Below are 18561 nucleotides of genomic sequence, written 5' to 3'. Positions count from 1 at the left end.
GCTTTTTGGTCAGTGTAATTTTTTTGTTCGACACTGTATCAGATTAATCATAAGCGTGCGACCAATCTAATGAGAGCTTCAAAAAGGTCAGACTCTCGAGCACTGACACATTTCAGCTCTGGCATTTCAGAAGTGCTTCATTGCACAAAGGTAAGCTCAACAGCATTGGCCTTTTATATGTTGATGAGGCTGCCGCCACGAGGACCTTTTTGGTGAGATATTATTGTACTCAGGTAATTTACTCTGGATGTAGAGACATTCCTGGGTCGCGTATTTTCACCTGAGGCAAATAATGCATGACATAGCAGAACAACATTAAACAACACAGGCTAGACATAAGGCTACGTAGTTTTTCACCTTAAACAAAACATGAATCAAGCAGGACACATTTCAGCTTGCTGCAGCATTTCTCAGACAGAGACACAGATAAGTACAAGAGAGGTACTGTAGGGGGGTAGAGTGGGAGGGGGCACAGGGGTTAAAAGGTGGGAGCAGTTTTACCTTGGTTAAGTTGCTGAGGGCTAGGTACTGTGCTGACAGTTGGGATACACGGTGGACGAAGCCCTTGCCAGCTGCTTGTCCCTCCCATAGACGGTGAGCTCTTTCCCTCAGCCTGCCCAGCTCTGCCTCCCGACTGGCTATCTCTTCCAGTACACACTGGGTCAGTACGAAGCAGGAGGAGGAGGAGGAGGAGGAGGAGGAGGAGGATGGAAAAGAAGGGAGATGAAGTGGCAAAAGGATGTAAGGAGAGCACAGTTGTGAATGTGGAGTTAAAAAGTGACAGGTTGGAAAGGATGGTTGCGTTTTTGAGTGAAGGGGAAAATGAAACGACAAAAAAAGAAGGTGTTTTTCATGAAAGCAAAGACAGAAAAGGGAGGAGGGATACGGGGGGTTGGGTTAACATGTCACAAGTAGAGACAGAACAACAATAGCACATCAAAATACATTGATAAAGACAAGGGAGAAGAACACTGTATACAGTATATATTTAAAAAAAGCATCAGCAGTATTTCTCTTGATGTTCGTTTTTAAATAGAAACACAATCATTCAGTTAAGACGCCACAGCAGAGCTCAGCACAGGGAGTGGAGACAAGCCTGATAAAATAAATGCATAGGCGGGGGGTACGTATGTGAAGAAGTAAAGAGGATTTTGCCAACACAGGTTCAGACACTGAAGCCTGCGTGTATTGTATTGTACTTCAGGTGCTGGGGGAGGAAATGTAATTGCTTGCAGGGCCAGACAAAAGGCAACCAGGAGAAGTGCTACAGCAGGCGACAGAGTAAATACAAAAATAGCAACAACGATAAGGGCAGAGCTTTAAAGATGGGCTTGATATATTTTTTCCTCCTTTGTCACTTTTATCTTTTTAACGCTCCGTGATTCTCCTCCCTTTTTGTCTCTGCCAGACATGGCAGAGGCTGTTATCGCATCCTGAAAAGGGCCTTTTAGCCACGCAGCGCTTCAGCTGTGACAGAAGGAGAATTAATTAGATTTCTGGACTTTTCCTCTGACTATTGTGTCAAGACGCTGCTCTATTTTGATCCTGTGGTGCTCGACAAATGTAATTAGGTCCCTCTCTTCTCCCAGCTGATTTCAGATTGTACTTTAGGGATCCATATCTGATGGAGAGCTACAACTATTTAGTGTCCTTGGAAAATCTACTTAATATTCAATTTATGGTGTAGTGCCAAGATTTACTTGAGTGAAGAGAGGAAATGAGAGACTGTCTGATAGCAGCTGAGGAGAGAACTATAAAAAGTGGCCTCTCAGTATGACATAATGTAATTTAAAAGAAAATGGATCCTACAGGATGGATTAAATTGAAACATATTGCTTAAGCAGTGGGTATGAAACACTGTAAAATTAACAGATGGTCCAGTGAATAACCACAAAAATTACAGGGGGGAAACGTAATTTTAAAAGAGCAGTAATGTTCAGCTGTGAGGGATACCACGAGGAACCAGAAATCTGCAGGTTAATGAACCCCAGATGGAGCGATGTGGGTGGATCGTAACTCAGGGAAACCAACATACCTGCAGTTTGCTGAGCTCCTGTTTCTTGGCGGGAAGGTCGTGTAGTCGAGCGCTGCTCTCCTGAACTCTGACCTCCGTGCTGTTGAGCCAGTCCTGCAGAGGCTCAGCACTCGCCTCGAACTCTGTCATCTGGGACTGCAGGTTCTGGAAATATGATGCAGAGTTAATTCAAAAACAGGAAACTAGTGTTTTGTTGGTTTGTTTGATATTAGAAGATGTAAACATTTTAATGAGACAGTCAGAATATAGTTGCACATCACTTCTTTTACATTGGTATCTCTATTTGTTTATCCTCTGAAATACTATATACACGCAATAAATCAAATGAAACCACACCAGTATTTATATTATGACATATGTATGCATAAACACAGTTATTAAACAGAGAGCAACGACTGTGTACAACCACTTAGTCTGCCCATTTAAACACCCAAACCACAGCGACAACCTTTATTAACCTCTCGGATCCTGATTTTCTTTTTCCGGCGCAAACCACAGAAAGCAGCATCCAAACAAACGTGTGTATGGTAAACCAACCTTGAGTGCATCCTCCCTCATCTGCAGGTTATTCATCAGGCTCTTCCAGTCATCTCTCGCATTCGCCACCTTGGCCTTGATCCCCTCCACTCGGTCTCTGGACACCACGGCCATCAGCAGCTCCCCACTGGCTCCCACTGTACTCAGCCTGGCCTGGCCATGCTCCCTGTCACTCAGGAACTCCTGCGGGGATACACAGACAAAGACAAAGGGACTGTGACTCTTTAACAAAAACACACACACACACACACACAAAGGCAGGAGGGTGTGAAAGTGAAAGGAGGGAAGAAAAAAAAAAAGAAATCGACCAGATGACAGCCTCAAACTTCTTTTTGTCTTTAACTTCTGATGCAGTGGCTTATGGGTAACTGTTTAGTTTAGTTTAGTTATTTATTTCATTCATTTATCGAGCATAAAAACAAAACAATAAAACTCATTAAAAAAAAGACAATACTGTAACTCTTGAATGAAAGGGGGCAGAAAGAAGCAAACTTATATTGTCTACCCCTTGTTACAAAGAATTAATTCACAAATTAGATAATATACATCCAAGCAAAGAAGAAATGGAAGTGGAAGAAGAAAAACATCAACAAACAATAATGTCTACAACAAAAAGTGGCATAAAATAAGTTGAAGTAACGGCTGCAGCCCAGCCATCTACTCATCATCTTAGTAAAGTTCTAGGTATGAAGTGTTGACATGCTACATGCAGTATACACAAACACACATATAAATTTACCATCACATGCGCACATATACACATATAAATACATAAACAACTGTTATCAATACGACCGACCACAGACTCAGATTTGGTTTTTGGGAGGGTTGTAGGGGGCTTAATTTCATAGTCTCACTTTACACTGTCAGAAGCAGTAATTAGACTGAGTCATTACTAATTCCATATGCGTAAGATGAAGAGGGGGGGTTAGGGTGTCTGGGTGTGTGTGGATGTGTGTGGGAAGGGGGGCAGGGGGGGCTGATGACCCTGGGAGGCAATCTCAGATAAGAAAAGGCAGTGAGCCTGAAATATGTTGGTTTTTAACATAGCTCCTCCAAACCAGCCACAAAACACACACACACACACACACACACACACACACACGGACCCCTCCCTCAGAGCTGAGCTGATGACAGTAGCACAGCAGGGACTACTCCACCATCTGTGCAGTCAGCACATCACTTACACACACTACAACTCCACACACACACACACATTTAGTACAGTACAACCACACACAAGCATAGAAAGTCTCTGTCTGTCTCTTTTCATCTCCCTGTCTCTTTGCCTTGCTCTCTCTCTTTCTCTCTTTTCTGTGTTCATTCACTGTCTTTTTCACACTTGCTACCATTTTCCCCCTGCCAGTGTAACTCTATACCACCAATTAAGCGTGACACAATGGATGCCCCCCGCCCCTCCCACGCCGGCCCTCCTGGAGGTCAGCCATGTGGAAACATTGTTCCACATTCCTTACCAAGTCAATAATAAATAAAACATCACCGCCTCTGTATTTCTGTCTCCTCTCTCTGCTGCCATATCTTCTGCTCTCATCCTCAAAGCTACAGAAGAAACTTCTGAACAAGCACAGACAAAAAGCGTCTCCTCTTTGACAGCTTTTCAGAAATTGATCTCTCCAAATAACCCAGCGCTCTTTTGCCTGTTGTGACCCGGCTCTTTTCAGCGCGACCACGTGACTATAGATTGAATCTATAGTCACAGAGTCAGAAGTCGAACATCACGTGTACAAACCAACCTCCGTTGAACTAAAATCAAGTTCTGTGCTTAACAACTGCAGATTTACAGTAACATTTACCATCAAAGGATAAGGCTCAGCTCAGAGCGGTAGTGGTGGACACGGTCAGGTGTCTGGGAGGTAATTAACTGTCTGGTGCAGGGATGTGGGGACGTCTACCTTAACAGACAAGCACCTGACTCTTAGCCAGGGCCCTGGGGTGCTCTAAAAAAGGCTGCCAGACTGTTACACCTGCCAGCTTCCCATAGAAAGACACAGAGAGTTCTCCGAAAGAGAGACACATGAGATGTTTTGAAGAGAATGGCGGAGAGACCCCGCTGTGGACCCATCTCTCATCCCTCCTGGCCATTTGCCCATTTCCAGCTCATCCAGCCTACGGCAGGTCCCGTCACTCCGACAGGCCCACCAGTGGACACTCTACAGTGGGCATGTCAATACAGACACCCCCCCTTGAGCAAATCTACCACTGAAAGCACATTTATTGTTCCATCACTATATTTTGTGGCACCAATCTGTTGCGTAGTCCGACAGCTGCAACCAGAAAATAAATAAATAAATAAATGCAGCTAGAGTTTGTAAATAGCAACTGAGGACGTTGCAAGCATGAGGATTTACAGCTCCTCCAGGAGCAGTTATAGAGCAAAGGCAGAAGAAGACAAAAACGCTTTCATGACAAGATGATGGCTGATTTCATTCCCTCAACGGACTGAAAAAACTCTGGGTTATGTAAGTGAATGAATTACACTCCCTTAACTCCAGTATCATCAGCTACTCAATGTAAAAGTGTCACTGCTCCAGTGGAGCCGGATAATGACCACTAGTCAAGGCACTGCATGGCCCAGTGGGGGGAGTGTTATTACTATTTATCCTGCCACCACTCCAGTAGCATAAAGCTAGTTATTAAAAATTTCATTGTATCTGAAAAAAAAAAAAAAATTAAAGCAGCATGCAGTCTTTCTACCCCTGACTGATACAGCGAAAATCTGATTAAATCTGTATATTTGCTGCTCAGTGTCTGGTACAGTAGGTCTGTCCTGGGAAAACTCTTCCTTTCCCAGCACCAATAACAAACAGCAAATCTGCGTATGAGCAGCAATAACTGGATGAGTTGAACAAAGTGTGACTTTGAAGTGACACCTGCAACGTGCAGTGCAAAAAAACATAATTGAAAAGATTGAAAACTGTAATAAAAGAAAATGTCAATAAGAGCTGAACAAAGGCTGTATCTCCTACCTGGATCCTCTGCAGAGCAGTGGAGGCCTCTGTGACACTCTGCGGCACATCAAAGCATTTGGCGGTGCTGATTTTGGCGTTGACCAGCCACTGCTGGAAGTCTCTGAGGGCTGTGCGGAACCTCTGCTCCAACAAACGCTCCTTGTTTTGACACTCTCTGGATGCACGGAGACTGAGACTGGAGAGGAGAAGGGGAAAAAGGAAAAGGGACGGATTTAACGTGTTGTTGACAGGTTTAAATGAACAAAGAGAGAAAAGTGGTTACAACCACGGGAGGTGTTCACTGTCTACCGCCCATGTGCTCGTCAAAACAAAGAGGACAGATGAGCAGATGCTCAGATACTGTAAAAACTGGCCTCAAATTACAGAGGAGGAGGAGTAAGGGAAGCCGCGCAGACAGAGATAGAGAGAGAGAGGACCACGAGTGAGAAGCAGGCAGGTGGAGAGATGGCAGAAGTGGGTGAAGTGGAAGGAATGAGCGTTGAGGCAAAGAGCAAGAGCGGGGGGATGGTGTTAAGGGGTAGTACTGCGTGGGAGGGGGGGTTGAGAGGCAACATATGAGTGGGGCAAGAGTTTACAGGGGTGACAGGATGAAGTAAATGTGGAATGACAGGATGATGCAGTGAGAAAAAGGGAGAGATGCGAGGGATGTGGCAGAGATACAGTGTGTGAGGGAGCAATACAGTGAGGGATGATGGTATATTAAAGGGAGACTCTGACATTTGGGATTTAGTGAGCTGTTTTTCACCAGTAACTTTTCACCTGCTGACACTTTTCTCTATATCCTTCAGGATTTACAGCTTGAACAATGGGCTACAGCAACACTACAGACCGACAATATACAGTAAGGTGTAGATGGTGAAACATACTTTTTGTATAGGCCTATAAATGGTATTCAGCATACATGTTGAATAAAACTGAAATCTGAAATGATGAAGTGCACCTGTAAAGGATGGCTAAAGTTATAAATAAAGACAGGGTAGAATGAACTGCACGATATGGATGTGCTTGCTACAGATATTAACACAGGTGATGGATGAGCAAGCTGCAAAATCCTAATGTGCATTTAAGTGGATTCAAACTCAGATTGGACATGACAAAGATACCCAATGACAAAAAAAAGGAGCATCATTGAGTTTCATATATTGAAGGCCCTGGCTAAAGGTTAAAGAAAAGAGGGGATGGGGCGGAGGGAGTGATGGAACGGATGACAGCAGGGAAACAAGGTGCGCAGCTGTTTAAGCAAGAGTAACTGTCCAGAGGGAGGCATGGGAAGAAAAAAAAAAGTAAAACGCGCACACACCCCTCCACTATTGTAGCAAACACCTCAACACACACATTAATAGACACAAAGATGTGCACACAAACACCCTTGAGTTTTAATGATGCGATGAGGGCATGAAAGGGTAACACAGTGGGGATAGCATGAGTGTGGAAGAAGCACTTTTTTTTGCTGTGACAGACAAAATCTGGCATGTGCTACGAAGGGGAGGAGGGGAGTTGCTGCCTTTTCCTCTTCTCCTCTCACTCCCTTTTTTCACTCTCTCCCTCTCTCTCCTTTCTGCAGTGCCTAATGCAGGACAGGTGCAAAGAGCACACAGGCCAAGTCTATTACAGACCAAACAGTTGAATGAATGGGGAAGGCTGCTGTTTTCTTTTTTTTTTCTTTTTTTTTGTGCCAATCAGCATCCAAGGCCAATTACCCGCCAAAAGCATCCCCAACAAGTTGACCTCACTCAGGTTGTCTGCCAATAAGCGTTAGTCACAGTGCTCCATCACACTACCCTGCAGTATCTCAGGCCGAAGCAATCTAATACTATTACATCCATGCAAATTGAGCAGATACGTTCAAACTTGTGTTTGCATGTGTTGAATATGTATGGTTGTGTTGTTTTGTTTTGTATGCAGATGCTCTTTCGGAAAGAAGGCGCTGCTGTGTGGCGTCTTCACAAACAAGCGACCACTGGGCTCAAAAGCAGGCGATGAGAGCTCAGTGAATAGTCGAAAGCATACAACTTATCAGCGTGGAGAAAAAAAAAAAAAAGGAAATCCAAAATGTACCTGACTTCTCTCAAAATCACACTCGGTCTTGCATAAAATTTAACCGGAGAAGGACACACACACACACACACACATACACAGCACGGCGAATGAGCAGGGGTGAAGGGGAAGGTGGCGATATGTCGCTTAGCAACTGGTGGCTCTGGTGCACTCTCTCACCTTTCACCTTCGTCTGGCTGACACGCATCATGACTGTGTGTGTGTGTGAGAGTTGGCCACACACATGCACAAGCAACACCCACCCACTCTAATACAAGTAGGCTTATAAAACCCGGCACCAACTGCAGCCACTCAGACATGTGAGTTGTGTTTTGAGAGAAGTCAACTCTCTGTTTGCCATGTTGTGGAATGAATGAACACAGGTCATGCACTGTCTGTTCTTGTGCATTACGTATAATACTATTATGTGCAATAAACTTTCCTCGGTGGGCGAATGACAGGGCTGAGCGACATCATGAATGACATCTTTATCTTTATATTATTAAAGATACATTCAGTCTGATGCTTCAGTTCAACTAGTGCATGAAAAATCACATCGTAATCTAATTCATTTCATTCATACAAATAAATTATGCGGTTATGCAAAGCAGCTATGTTGCACTGTTATGCATCACATGAAACCAAATTCTTACATGTGTAAAAAAAAAAAAAAAACTTTCATAACTAATTAATTAGTTCATAATTACAGCTACAGCTTATGACAGACATGTGGGGTACGATCATTTCATCCTCATATCAACAGGCTGAAAGTCAACACAACACAATATTATGTTGTCTCCAAGCCTCAGCCAATAACTCTCAGTTTCATTTCAAATCCATGTAATGAAAACACAAGCACACACACACACACACACATGTATGTATCCACTGCACACACTGTTCGCTAATGCAGGAAGAGAAGAGTCTCTCTCACCTGTTGTGCTGTTTGATCACCGCCGTGACCCGGTCCGACTGTGAGCCCAGGTCTCTGGAGTAACGCACCAAGTCGTTCAGTTGGCCTTTCAACTTCTCTGCCATCGGCTCCGCGCTCTGCAAGCCCTCCAGTATATCCTGCACAACGCAGACAGAGAAACACCAGCTGGCTCAGCGTGCATGTATGTGTGTGTGTGTGTGTGTGTGTGTGTGTGTGTGTGTTTAGGTGTCAAGGAGAGACAAACACCCAACGGATCTGCATGACACCCACCAATAAGAACACTCACATTCCTATTCACACCCTGGCTCGATTCTTTTCGCTCTTCTCACATCCAAACACACACACAGACACACAAACACACACTCACACACACACACACACGCTCCAACACATACTCACAGTGCTGCTTGTACAATAGCATTTCTGTTCTTCGCGGACTGTGGCAGGAAGGAGCTGTGGATACCGCCGTTCTCCCGCTCTCCTCTCAACGTACCTCACATTCTGCACTCACATCGTCATGAAATCTTGTCCCATGAAATATGTACAAGCTCTCTCTCTCTCTCTCTCTCTTTCTGACTCTCTCTGACTCTCACTCGCTCGCCCGTTTTCTTTCTGACGTATGACCAATAAACAACCCTCCCTCCCTCCCTGTTCTCGTGGACTCGTTGCTCTCCTCTCCTCCTTCCCTCCCTCCACACATCGTTCTACTACTTTCTCTTTCCTCCTCTCCTCTCCTGTCTCTCTCTCTCTCTTTCTCTCCCCCCTTCCTCCCACTCCTTGCACTTATTCCCTCTCACACATTTTTTCTTTCCTTCTCACTCTCTCACGCTCACTCCCGGTGGAATTCAGCTGTCAGCCCTCACAGATGCAGGATTGGTTCAAACGCGCACAAACGGGCGCGTAACGAAAACAAGGCTGGACACAGGAAACAGGCAGGAGGAGGAGGAGGAGGAGAGAGAGAGAGAGAGAGAGAGAGAGAGAGGAGGAGGGGGGAGACTCCTCCTCTGTTTTCTGACAGCCCCAAATTGAGGAAAACCAGAGAAAGGCATGGCTGAAGAAGCCCGGGGAGGAATATGATGGTGTACATGCTGGCAGGGTCTCGACAATACAGAGAAAATGTCACACCGTAAACATCCTGTGCAGGTTAGAAACAGAGCAGCAGGAGGGGGCAAGAAGCGGGGGGGAGGGGGGAGGGGGGCATCTAAGAAACAACCCCTGCAGCCAAGAGAGACATCATCACTGTACACTTCTTCAGTTCAAACAAGTCAGACAGGGAAAAGGAGAAGGAAACGAATAAGGGAATGTTTGGGGAGAGGGAGATAGTGGGGGAATAATGGCCAAAAAACAAAAGGAGGAGGGGCAGAAGGGAGGGGGGGGTAGGAAATGAGGGGAAATTGATGGGATTGTAGCTGTCACTCCTTCGTCATCCCAGTAAAGCTGATTTACAAACTAATCTGTTTTTAGGATTTACAAATAGAATGGATAATTACTGACGGGGAAAGCATAGCTGAATGCAGGGGATGTATGTTTGCACAATGTGTGTGTCTGCACAGTCTGTGTGTGTGTGTGTGTGTGTGTGTGTGTGTGTGTGTGTGTGTGTGTGTGTGTCCTTCCCATTTAACAATGCTAATCATCTTCTCTCAAATTAACATAGTACAGTACTGCACAGTAGCCCCTGTCAGTTTTTTTTTTTACACATCACAATTCACCGAACCAAATCCCAGCTGAACACAGGAGTTTATTATTTTTTTAAATCAACTATTGTGAGCAGATGAATAGTGAATAATTTAGACATTATGCTGCCATTCATTTATTTATTTAAAATCCCACGTTACTGTTACTGTTACCGTACCTTAGCCAGCTGCCATCCCTCCACCGCTTCCTCGCCGTTGCTCCGCCCCTCGGCTTTAATCAGCTCCTGGCTCCACCTCCTCAGCCGTCCGTCCAGCTCCTTCAGCTCGTCCTCCAGCCGTGCGGTCAGACGGTTATACTCCTCCTCCGAAGCCGCGGCGGCCGCCAGGGCCCCCTCCAGGCCGTCCCTGGCCCTCAGAGCGGCCCCCTCCCACTGCTCCAGAGCCTGCGACAGCGCCCCCAGCTGCCGGTCCATCGCCTCGCAGCCGCCCGCCGCCGTGTGCTCCGCCGTGGTCGCCGCGCTGCGACGCACCCGGCTGAGGCGCTCTCGGCCCTCGAGTAACCGACACTCGACGCGTTCCTGAGGAGACAGGGAGAGGTTTGAGAGGAGGAGATGAAGTTGCTACGGAAACTGTGGCTACGGAAACTGCAGCCTCCGGATGTGTAGTCGATTCTATTTAAAGCTGCCCACATATTCATTTTCTCATATGTCTCCTGCTCCATCACTTCTGATGTTTGAATCCGATTCTGTCCTTGCACTCCTCCGATGTCTGATGCTGACCTGTGTTTTCATTTTCCTTCAGAGGAATCTCTCTCTATTACTAATTTCATCCTCCGTCTCCATCCCTCTACGCCTCCACTTCTCATTTTGTATGGAGAGGCAGCACTTCCAAGGTAGAGGGTGTGAAAAGCAAACACTTGAGTGTGATGTGATAGCAGCGAGCTGAAAACAGCATCTGATCCTTTTTTTTTGTGCACGATATGATATGATATGATATGAACATTAACCTTGAGACCATCAATGGGAAATGGAAATGGTGCAAATAGCTTGTGTATACAACAAATTATAGTTCCTCCTTAGCCGAAATGCTTCACACTATGGCTCTACAAACACACATTTATAACGTGATAATTAGGGCCCGCGTGTGAAATTCAAATGCAAATCAATATCTCTTCACATATTTCCATCTGCTCTGTAATTGTAGAATTACTGAGCAGGGAAAAGCTTCGGCATTAATTCCACTGCTCCTCATTATTAACTTTTTTTTTTTTACTCAGTAAAAGACCAACGCATTGGCATTAAAAACGTGCCTGGAGAGATTGAGATACTTGGCGGCGATATGGGAACAAACTGAGAACCAATTTGAATTCCCTGTATAGTTTGCCCTCCTTCATAGCGGGAGTCCATTAGGATTAGATAGGTTCAGATAATTCAGCAATCAGTTACCTTAGCAACAGATAATACAGTACACATAAACCCTGAGTGTAGATTCACAGATACAACACACATCCCTGAGGCATGTCTCTCTCATAATGGTGCTAATTTAAAATAAGCAGTGTTTACTGTTACCCTGTTAGTACCTAAAAATAAAATAAAAAAGAACTGTATCATCTGAGCTGAAATATTATTCTAATGTATTTTTATGGTGAGCGATACTCGTGCATATAATACTACCCATTACAAGTGGCCACTAAAATGTTACAATAATGATGACACAATTTTACAAAACAGTGAGCAAAACACTGTGATAACTATATAAACTACATCTGGTTTTCTTGTTTTCTTGTTAACACATCCTGTTATAAGGATGTTGATTATTGACAAAAGTGACAAACATTTATACATACAGGATGAAAGTATCATCAAATCAGGTGGAGGACAAAGTTTTAGTCATAATGGTTTTGATCATGGTATGGAGATCAGTAGAGTGAAATTTTGTGTTTACATGTGACGCTCTTCCTTACCCTCACTTCTGACAGTTTCTTTTTGATAGAGTTGGAGTCTCCTGACGTATCAGACCAGTGCTGTAGCTCCTCTCCCACCGTCATCAGCCAGTCGGTGAGCTCCCTCACAGCCTCCAGGTATTCTTGGTGTTCCAGCACTACGGCCTGCGCAAGACGTACTCTCTCCTACAGAGTCAACACAAAACAAACTACTTAGTTCCCCTTCCCATGGAGCTGATAAAATGATCAAAAATCTTTCAGCGAGCCAAAATATATTTAAGGTTTCTATAGTATCTGTACTAGAGGTTGCATAGACTAGTCGATCATTAGTAGACTATACTGCTCCACAATGACGTTGACTCGACTAGTTGCTGATCACGTGATTTTGGTGGTACAAGAGGAGAGCCGCTCCAACAGCTGAGTGCACTGAACAAAACTAATCCATCATCCTAATTGATTTAAATTGTCTTGGTAAACTTGGTTATTAATTTTATTCTGGGTGAGGGTTTCCAAAGTGAGGATGTGCATGATCGGGAGGGAGAGCCAGTAGTGGTGCAGGATCGAAAAACAAAAACTGTGACTGAAACTGTGACCGAGCTGTGATGGCGATTAGGCCTCCGTGTCATTTTCCTCCCTAATTGTTTGACTGACAGTAGGAAACACTTTCTTTTGCACTTAGGAGTGTATGTTACAAAAAAAGCCAGATTTACAGCTTGTTGTTTATATACCTTCTGTTCTGTGTAGGCTACTAATTTCTGTGCATGAGTTGTCTGTCGGTGAATACAGATTGTTGCAAAGCTTTTCCCTCCCTTATTTATGACGGGAAGAATATGAATGACGTCATCAGCGACTAGTCAACGTCGACTCAACTTTCAAAACATTAGAGTCGACTTTAAAAAAATCTGAAGTCATGCAACCCCAAAGGACAAAGTAACATCTTCTGTACCTCCACCAAAGCTGTGAGGTCATCAAACTGCGCCTGCAGCTGGGTCCGTGCGCCATGGTTAAAGCTGGCATCTCCGGTTTTCTTGAAAAGCTCTCTGGCTTTCTCCTCCAGGCTGGACAGTGCCACCTGGTGGTCTTCCAGGTCGGCCAGCAGAGCTCTGAGTCTCTCCAGTTGAGAGGCTTTCTCTCTGGGTCCGGGCTGCGGGGTGAGCGGGGCGCACACTTCCCGCTCCACAGCCTCCATCCAGCACCGCAGCTGGGCAGCGCTGTCCAAGTATCCTCCCCACTGTGTCACAGTCCACTCCAGCCGACTGAAAGGAAGATAGTCAATGTCTGTGTTAGGCTGTGTGTGGTACACATGGGACTTATACAGTTTCAATAAACAGAAAGTACCAGATGAAATACACAATTTACTGTTGTACTGCGCTCTTCTGTTATATTCTATGAAAATTATACATAATCTGGACACTTAAAACAGACAACACTCTCCTCTGTGTTTAAGTACAAAGTACATTTCAGACCCAGGCATGGCGAAGAAACATAAATAGCCTGTAATACTGGCTTATTGCCTTTATCCCCTTTTATCGGGGGGTTCAAACACACACAGACACAGATACACACCCATAATTTCCCTTGCCATCTGTTACCCCTGCATGTACAAATAACGCCAATATCTGCACACTCACACTCACACACACACACACACACACACTTCCACTTCACCTGCTACCCCCTCGCCTCCTGTTATCCCTTTCTCCTTAAAATACAAACACACCCCATGTGTGACCCACTGTTTGCCATCCACTATTTAGCCCCTAATGAGATCAATTTTTTCTTGGAGTGGCCTTAATTGCTCAATTACATACGCACGCACACACACACACACACACAAACGGGTGCATGTGCATGCTGTCATGCACGCACATACACAGAGGAGCACTCACTAAATCAGTCACATCAGTCAGAGTAACAAAATGAGACAAATATTTCTCATTATGTATTTAACCTAATGGTAATTAATAGCATTGAGACATCAATCTATCAAGATGAAAATAACCGTCGTGTTCCCCAGGGAGGATTTTTTGGCACACAGGTAAATGGCCTCTTAAATGTCCAGGGGTAAATGAATTAAAGTCACATTAAAAAGCAAACATCAAAGATGGCTAAATGCAAATGTGTTTACATTTCAGGCCAGTGTGTGTAATTCTTTAGAGAAATGCCGACAGACTGAACCACTGCTTCAGAATTACAGTCATTAAACGGTATTTTAGGGGATAATTCAAGGTGAGTACAGTATCTACCTGTGGCAGCTCATTGCAGTCACAAGCAGCGTGGCCCACGCGTCCTCCACTTCCTGAAGCTGAGAGCGGACCACGTCCTGTCCGGCGGCTCCATAGCTGCGCAGGGCCAGCTCACCCTTACCCATGGCCATATTCAGCTTGACCTCTCCCTCTCCCTTCAAAAGCAGGATGTCCTGTGGAAGCAGAGTTGGGTCACAGTGAGCTGCCGTGCATTAGACTGCATTGTGACATCATGATTATACAGGAAACAGCCCCCTCTATAGACTGACATAAGAAGCCTGAGACAATAAAACAATAAAGAACAATATTATAGTATATTACAGTAAATGCAAACCTAAATCCAGGGCTCATGATGACTGCCCCTAAATGGGGGCATTTTGCTGCTTTATCTACTTGGAATCTGTCATTACAAGTGGCAGGCCAACGTGTGTGCGGATCATGAATGACAAGGTGAATAATGAGACAAATATGAATCTTTGCTTTGCAAGCCAATTTTAGGTTTGTGCCCCTAAATTTTCTGCTTTGCGCTCCTAAAATTTGAAGAAAGGGGCCACTGTGCTCCTACATGTAGTTAAAAAAGCCCTGAAATCACTGCATTTCATCTATATACTGTAATAATTCATGGAAACTGAAGATGTACTGTATAGCGTACCATCTGAAGTCCCCCCTCTCCTCACCTGCACAGTCTCCAGCCTCTGCTCTAGCTGCTCTTTGGTCCCCATCGTGCTGTCTACTGTACCCAGTCTCTCCTGGATCTCCTCCAGCCAAGCCCACACTCCCTGGAGGGTCTCTCCAAAAGCCTGACTCTCCTGGCAGCCTCGCAGCCGCTCCCTGGCCGCCTTCAGCAGGGCTTGGTGATCCATCTGGAGCTGGCCTGTCACTCTGACCTCCGTTCCCGACCCCCGACCGGCGTCAGACAGAGACTGGGCCTCCTGGCATGCACGCTCGATGGAGTCCCTTGTAAGAAAAGAGGGATATGTTAGTAGTATGAATATGCAACAGCTGATGCTTTACCATCTATATAACCTATGACCGCACACCCACGTATAAATACCTTCTTGCAAGCAGTTCCTTATGGAGGTTTTCCATCCTCTCCAGCTCCTCTGTGGTGTCGGGGGCTCCTTGCTGGCTCTCTTCCCCAAAAACAGGCTCGCTCCTGAGGCTGAGCTCCATCTGCCGCAGCCAGTCTCGTAGACCCTCCACACACTCATCAAAACTGCGAGGGAAGTAGGCAAATTACAGTTTTATTTAAATTCCTTTACTTAAATAAATAAATACAAGGCATGTTAAGAGAGAAGACTCACTTTTTCAGAAGGTCAATACTCTCCTCCAAGTCTCGTTGGCTCTGAGAGCAGCTGTCCAGGTAGTTCCTCCACTCCCTCTGACAGGAGGAGAGATGCTCTTGGACCTGTGCTACTCCAGCTTTGGGCAGGTGGAGCTGGAGACTCTCGGCCTCCTCGCAAATCTTAGAGAGACGCTCCTCGCCCTCTGATGTCTGCCTGATCAACACCTGTGGGTGCATGAGTAACAATAACTAATATGTTTCTGCAAAATGTGAGTCTCAGATCTATACGAACAGTAGAAAGCATGTTCAACTACGAGGCTTCATGAGCACATAACTCCTTTTGTTTTTACATTTCTGCAAATGTTTCTATTGCTTTGTCATTTGTTTTAACATTGCCATTTTCTTAATTTCCTTTGTATCTTTTATGTAAAGCACTTTGATCATCACTCCAGATGTTGTAAAGTGCTTTATAAATAAATAAAGATTGATTGGTTGATAAAACACAATTAGTTTGAGTGAATATCATAAAAACAGGCTAACATAGCCCAGGCAGGTGTGGTTGTATGTAGCATTTATGATGATTTATTATGTACAGTAGCTGATGATGCTTTTATTCTAAGGTCAATACAGGAAACAATGAGAACTGTAAACACATCGTGCTTAAATATTTACTATGATATAATCAATTTGCATTAATCTGTTTAATAATTCAATATAAGACGATTACCTTCAACCTTCGTAACTTGGCTCCGAGTATGACGACATCTCCTGATTGGTTTGAACACTCTTTCAGCTCCAACTTTAGATCGGCGAGCCAGGAGTGCAAGTCTTGGACGAGCTCTGCTCCGCGGAAGAGACGAAAAAGATGGCGACAAGTTGAGAAAAAAAACAAACAGATGTGTGGTTAAATGAAATTTAAAAGTAAAGGGACCAGCGGTGAGGGAGCGAGAAGCGGAGATGTTGTTGAGGCAGATGGGAAGTGTGGGCGTGTCCACGCTGTGCAGCTCCAGGTTGCCCTGGCAACAAGCCCAAAATGCCTCCCTCGAGAGCGGCTGTGACGAGAGCGACATTACTCTCCGAGGCACAGGTGTGTGTCTGAGCAATGAGAGCGCAAAAGGTGTACCAGACAGTGTGTGTCAATGAAGTGTGGGCTGTGGTGGGCGGGTTGAGTGCACTCTGGGGAAAAATGTAGGATAATCAACACTAAATCTGTTGCACCACTAAAATGAACAAATGGCATTGCATCATGTAGTTGTGTTGTGTTTCATCGGGTGATTATGAGATTTTAAGTGTTATTAAAATCCCAATTGCTCCTCATTGGGGTGTAAACCATTGTGGCTTCATGAGTGCTGTACTGTTACATGGATCACCCAGTGCATTTGACTGATATTAAGAAAAACAAAGCTGCTGTGTATCTAGGAAGCTCAACACACTCACTGCAAACACTGATGTCAATTTTAGTAGAATAAACTTCTTACTGAGGTAATGAAATATTTTTAATGTAATTTCATACTGTACTTACATCCTAGTTTGAATGTAGAAGACAAATATTGTATATTAACAGAATATAGTCATCTGTTAGAGACAGGTGGGGCAGAGGGAGGTTTGAAAATCAAACAAAAGAAATTCTTGTTTTTGTTTTTGGTCTTTTTTTTGTATTCTTGCTCAGAAGAAACTGTATGCAAATCATCTATGGGAGATCTTGTGGGAACAAATATGTAAATTATTTTCATGTGTTTTAAACTGGAACCTGTCCCCATAACCAAAAATGTATTCAACGTTTTAATTGATGTATTTGATTTAACTGCATGTCTTGAATTGGGGGAAGATGGATAGGTATTTATGATGATAATAGCTTTAAACTTGAGTACTAAGACAAATAAAGTTGTTTTGTATATTGAAAACTGTACTGTAGGGGTTAAGGTTATCCTGTAACTTATTATTTTTCTTATTTATTGCTTAAAACATCTATGTGGTGTTAATTTAGTTTATGTTGTTTTTGGATATTTTCTCCTTAAATGTCAGTGAAGACAGAATACAAAATAAATCCCTCTTTAAAAGAATGTAATTAGACATCTCAGAGATTACCACAGACAAAACCGACCCATGTTACAGTATATATTTTACCATTAAAGTGAAGCTGCAGCCCGTCCTGCAGGCTGCCCCTGGTTTTGGCACAGCGCTGAGCAACAGCCTCTGTTCGCTTGGCAATGGAGGTGAGGTCGGAGGAGAGGCTTGACAGCTCCTGGGAGGGATGTGACCTGCACAGGGCGGTCAGGGCGTCTCTGGCCGAGTCCATGTCTGCCCTCTGTTGTTGCACAACGCTCTGCAGGTCCTGCAGTGAGAAATAGGAGACTATGACTTCATCATTTAAGGCTATAATGTGGTAGAAAGGGCAGAGTGAGTTCAGATTGTGTCTTTCTGTATTGATGGTGAAACAGCAAATGAATCGTAACATACGGTGGTACATGCAGTATGTGACTTAAACCTCCACTGGAGAGGAAAAACTAGTGTCACATGAAAACAGATCTGTGTAGAACAATGAGACGATTGTGTCCTTCCTCAACGTGTTTATGTTTTCTTGAAAGTGTTGTCACCTCTTTTTCTTTTTCTGATTTAATGGCACTTAACTGCAGAATTGGCACCACCAGCTGTTTATCTTAATGACCAGCCCATAATATTAACATAACAGTGGTGGAAGGAAATGTGCAAGAAATCTTCCTCCTGCCAGTTTTATTGAAATGTGGCTGAGATTTGCATTGCATTTGGACCGAAAGGCATTTACTCATAGTACAGTAAGTCATGTATGTATCCTGCAGAAATGTCCTGGAACAAGAGTCTCAGCTCAAAGGACGCTATTAGTAGCTGGGCTTGGCCTCTGACTTCTTAATTTTATTTTGATTGATTAATTCTGCTTTACC

General features: G+C 44.3%; 1 protein-coding gene across 8 annotated transcripts in view; it reads right to left on the bottom strand.

Annotated features, from left to right (window-relative positions):
* syne1a (spectrin repeat containing, nuclear envelope 1a) overlaps positions 1 to 18561 on the bottom strand; it is a 147759-nt gene that overhangs the window by 70133 nt on the left and 59065 nt on the right. For 7 of the 8 annotated variants that reach the window (XM_085771461.1, XM_085771460.1, XM_085771462.1 and 4 more), the window contains 14 exons: positions 17768 to 17975; positions 16368 to 16480; positions 15660 to 15865; positions 15410 to 15571; positions 15033 to 15312; positions 14356 to 14528; positions 13056 to 13365; positions 12131 to 12295; positions 10386 to 10745; positions 8534 to 8670; positions 5560 to 5737; positions 2573 to 2755; positions 2036 to 2179; positions 502 to 657 (listed from right to left, as the gene is read on the bottom strand). In XM_085771461.1, the coding sequence (XP_085627587.1) occupies positions 502 to 657; positions 2036 to 2179; positions 2573 to 2755; positions 5560 to 5737; positions 8534 to 8670; positions 10386 to 10745; positions 12131 to 12295; positions 13056 to 13365; positions 14356 to 14528; positions 15033 to 15312; positions 15410 to 15571; positions 15660 to 15865; positions 16368 to 16480; positions 17768 to 17975 (2775 nt within the window). The remainder of the gene's footprint in view (positions 1 to 501; positions 658 to 2035; positions 2180 to 2572; positions 2756 to 5559; positions 5738 to 8533; positions 8671 to 10385; positions 10746 to 12130; positions 12296 to 13055; positions 13366 to 14355; positions 14529 to 15032; positions 15313 to 15409; positions 15572 to 15659; positions 15866 to 16367; positions 16481 to 17767; positions 17976 to 18561) is intronic. The other variant, XM_085771463.1, reaches the window with a different exon arrangement.

The sequence above is a fragment of the Trachurus japonicus genome, chromosome 24 (genome assembly GCF_045865225.1).
Source record: "Trachurus japonicus isolate A0001 chromosome 24, Traja_1.0".
Taxonomy (NCBI): domain Eukaryota; kingdom Metazoa; phylum Chordata; class Actinopteri; order Carangiformes; family Carangidae; genus Trachurus; species Trachurus japonicus.
Note: the sequence above shows the minus strand (reverse complement) of the source record. Positions and strands in the feature narration are given on the sequence as shown.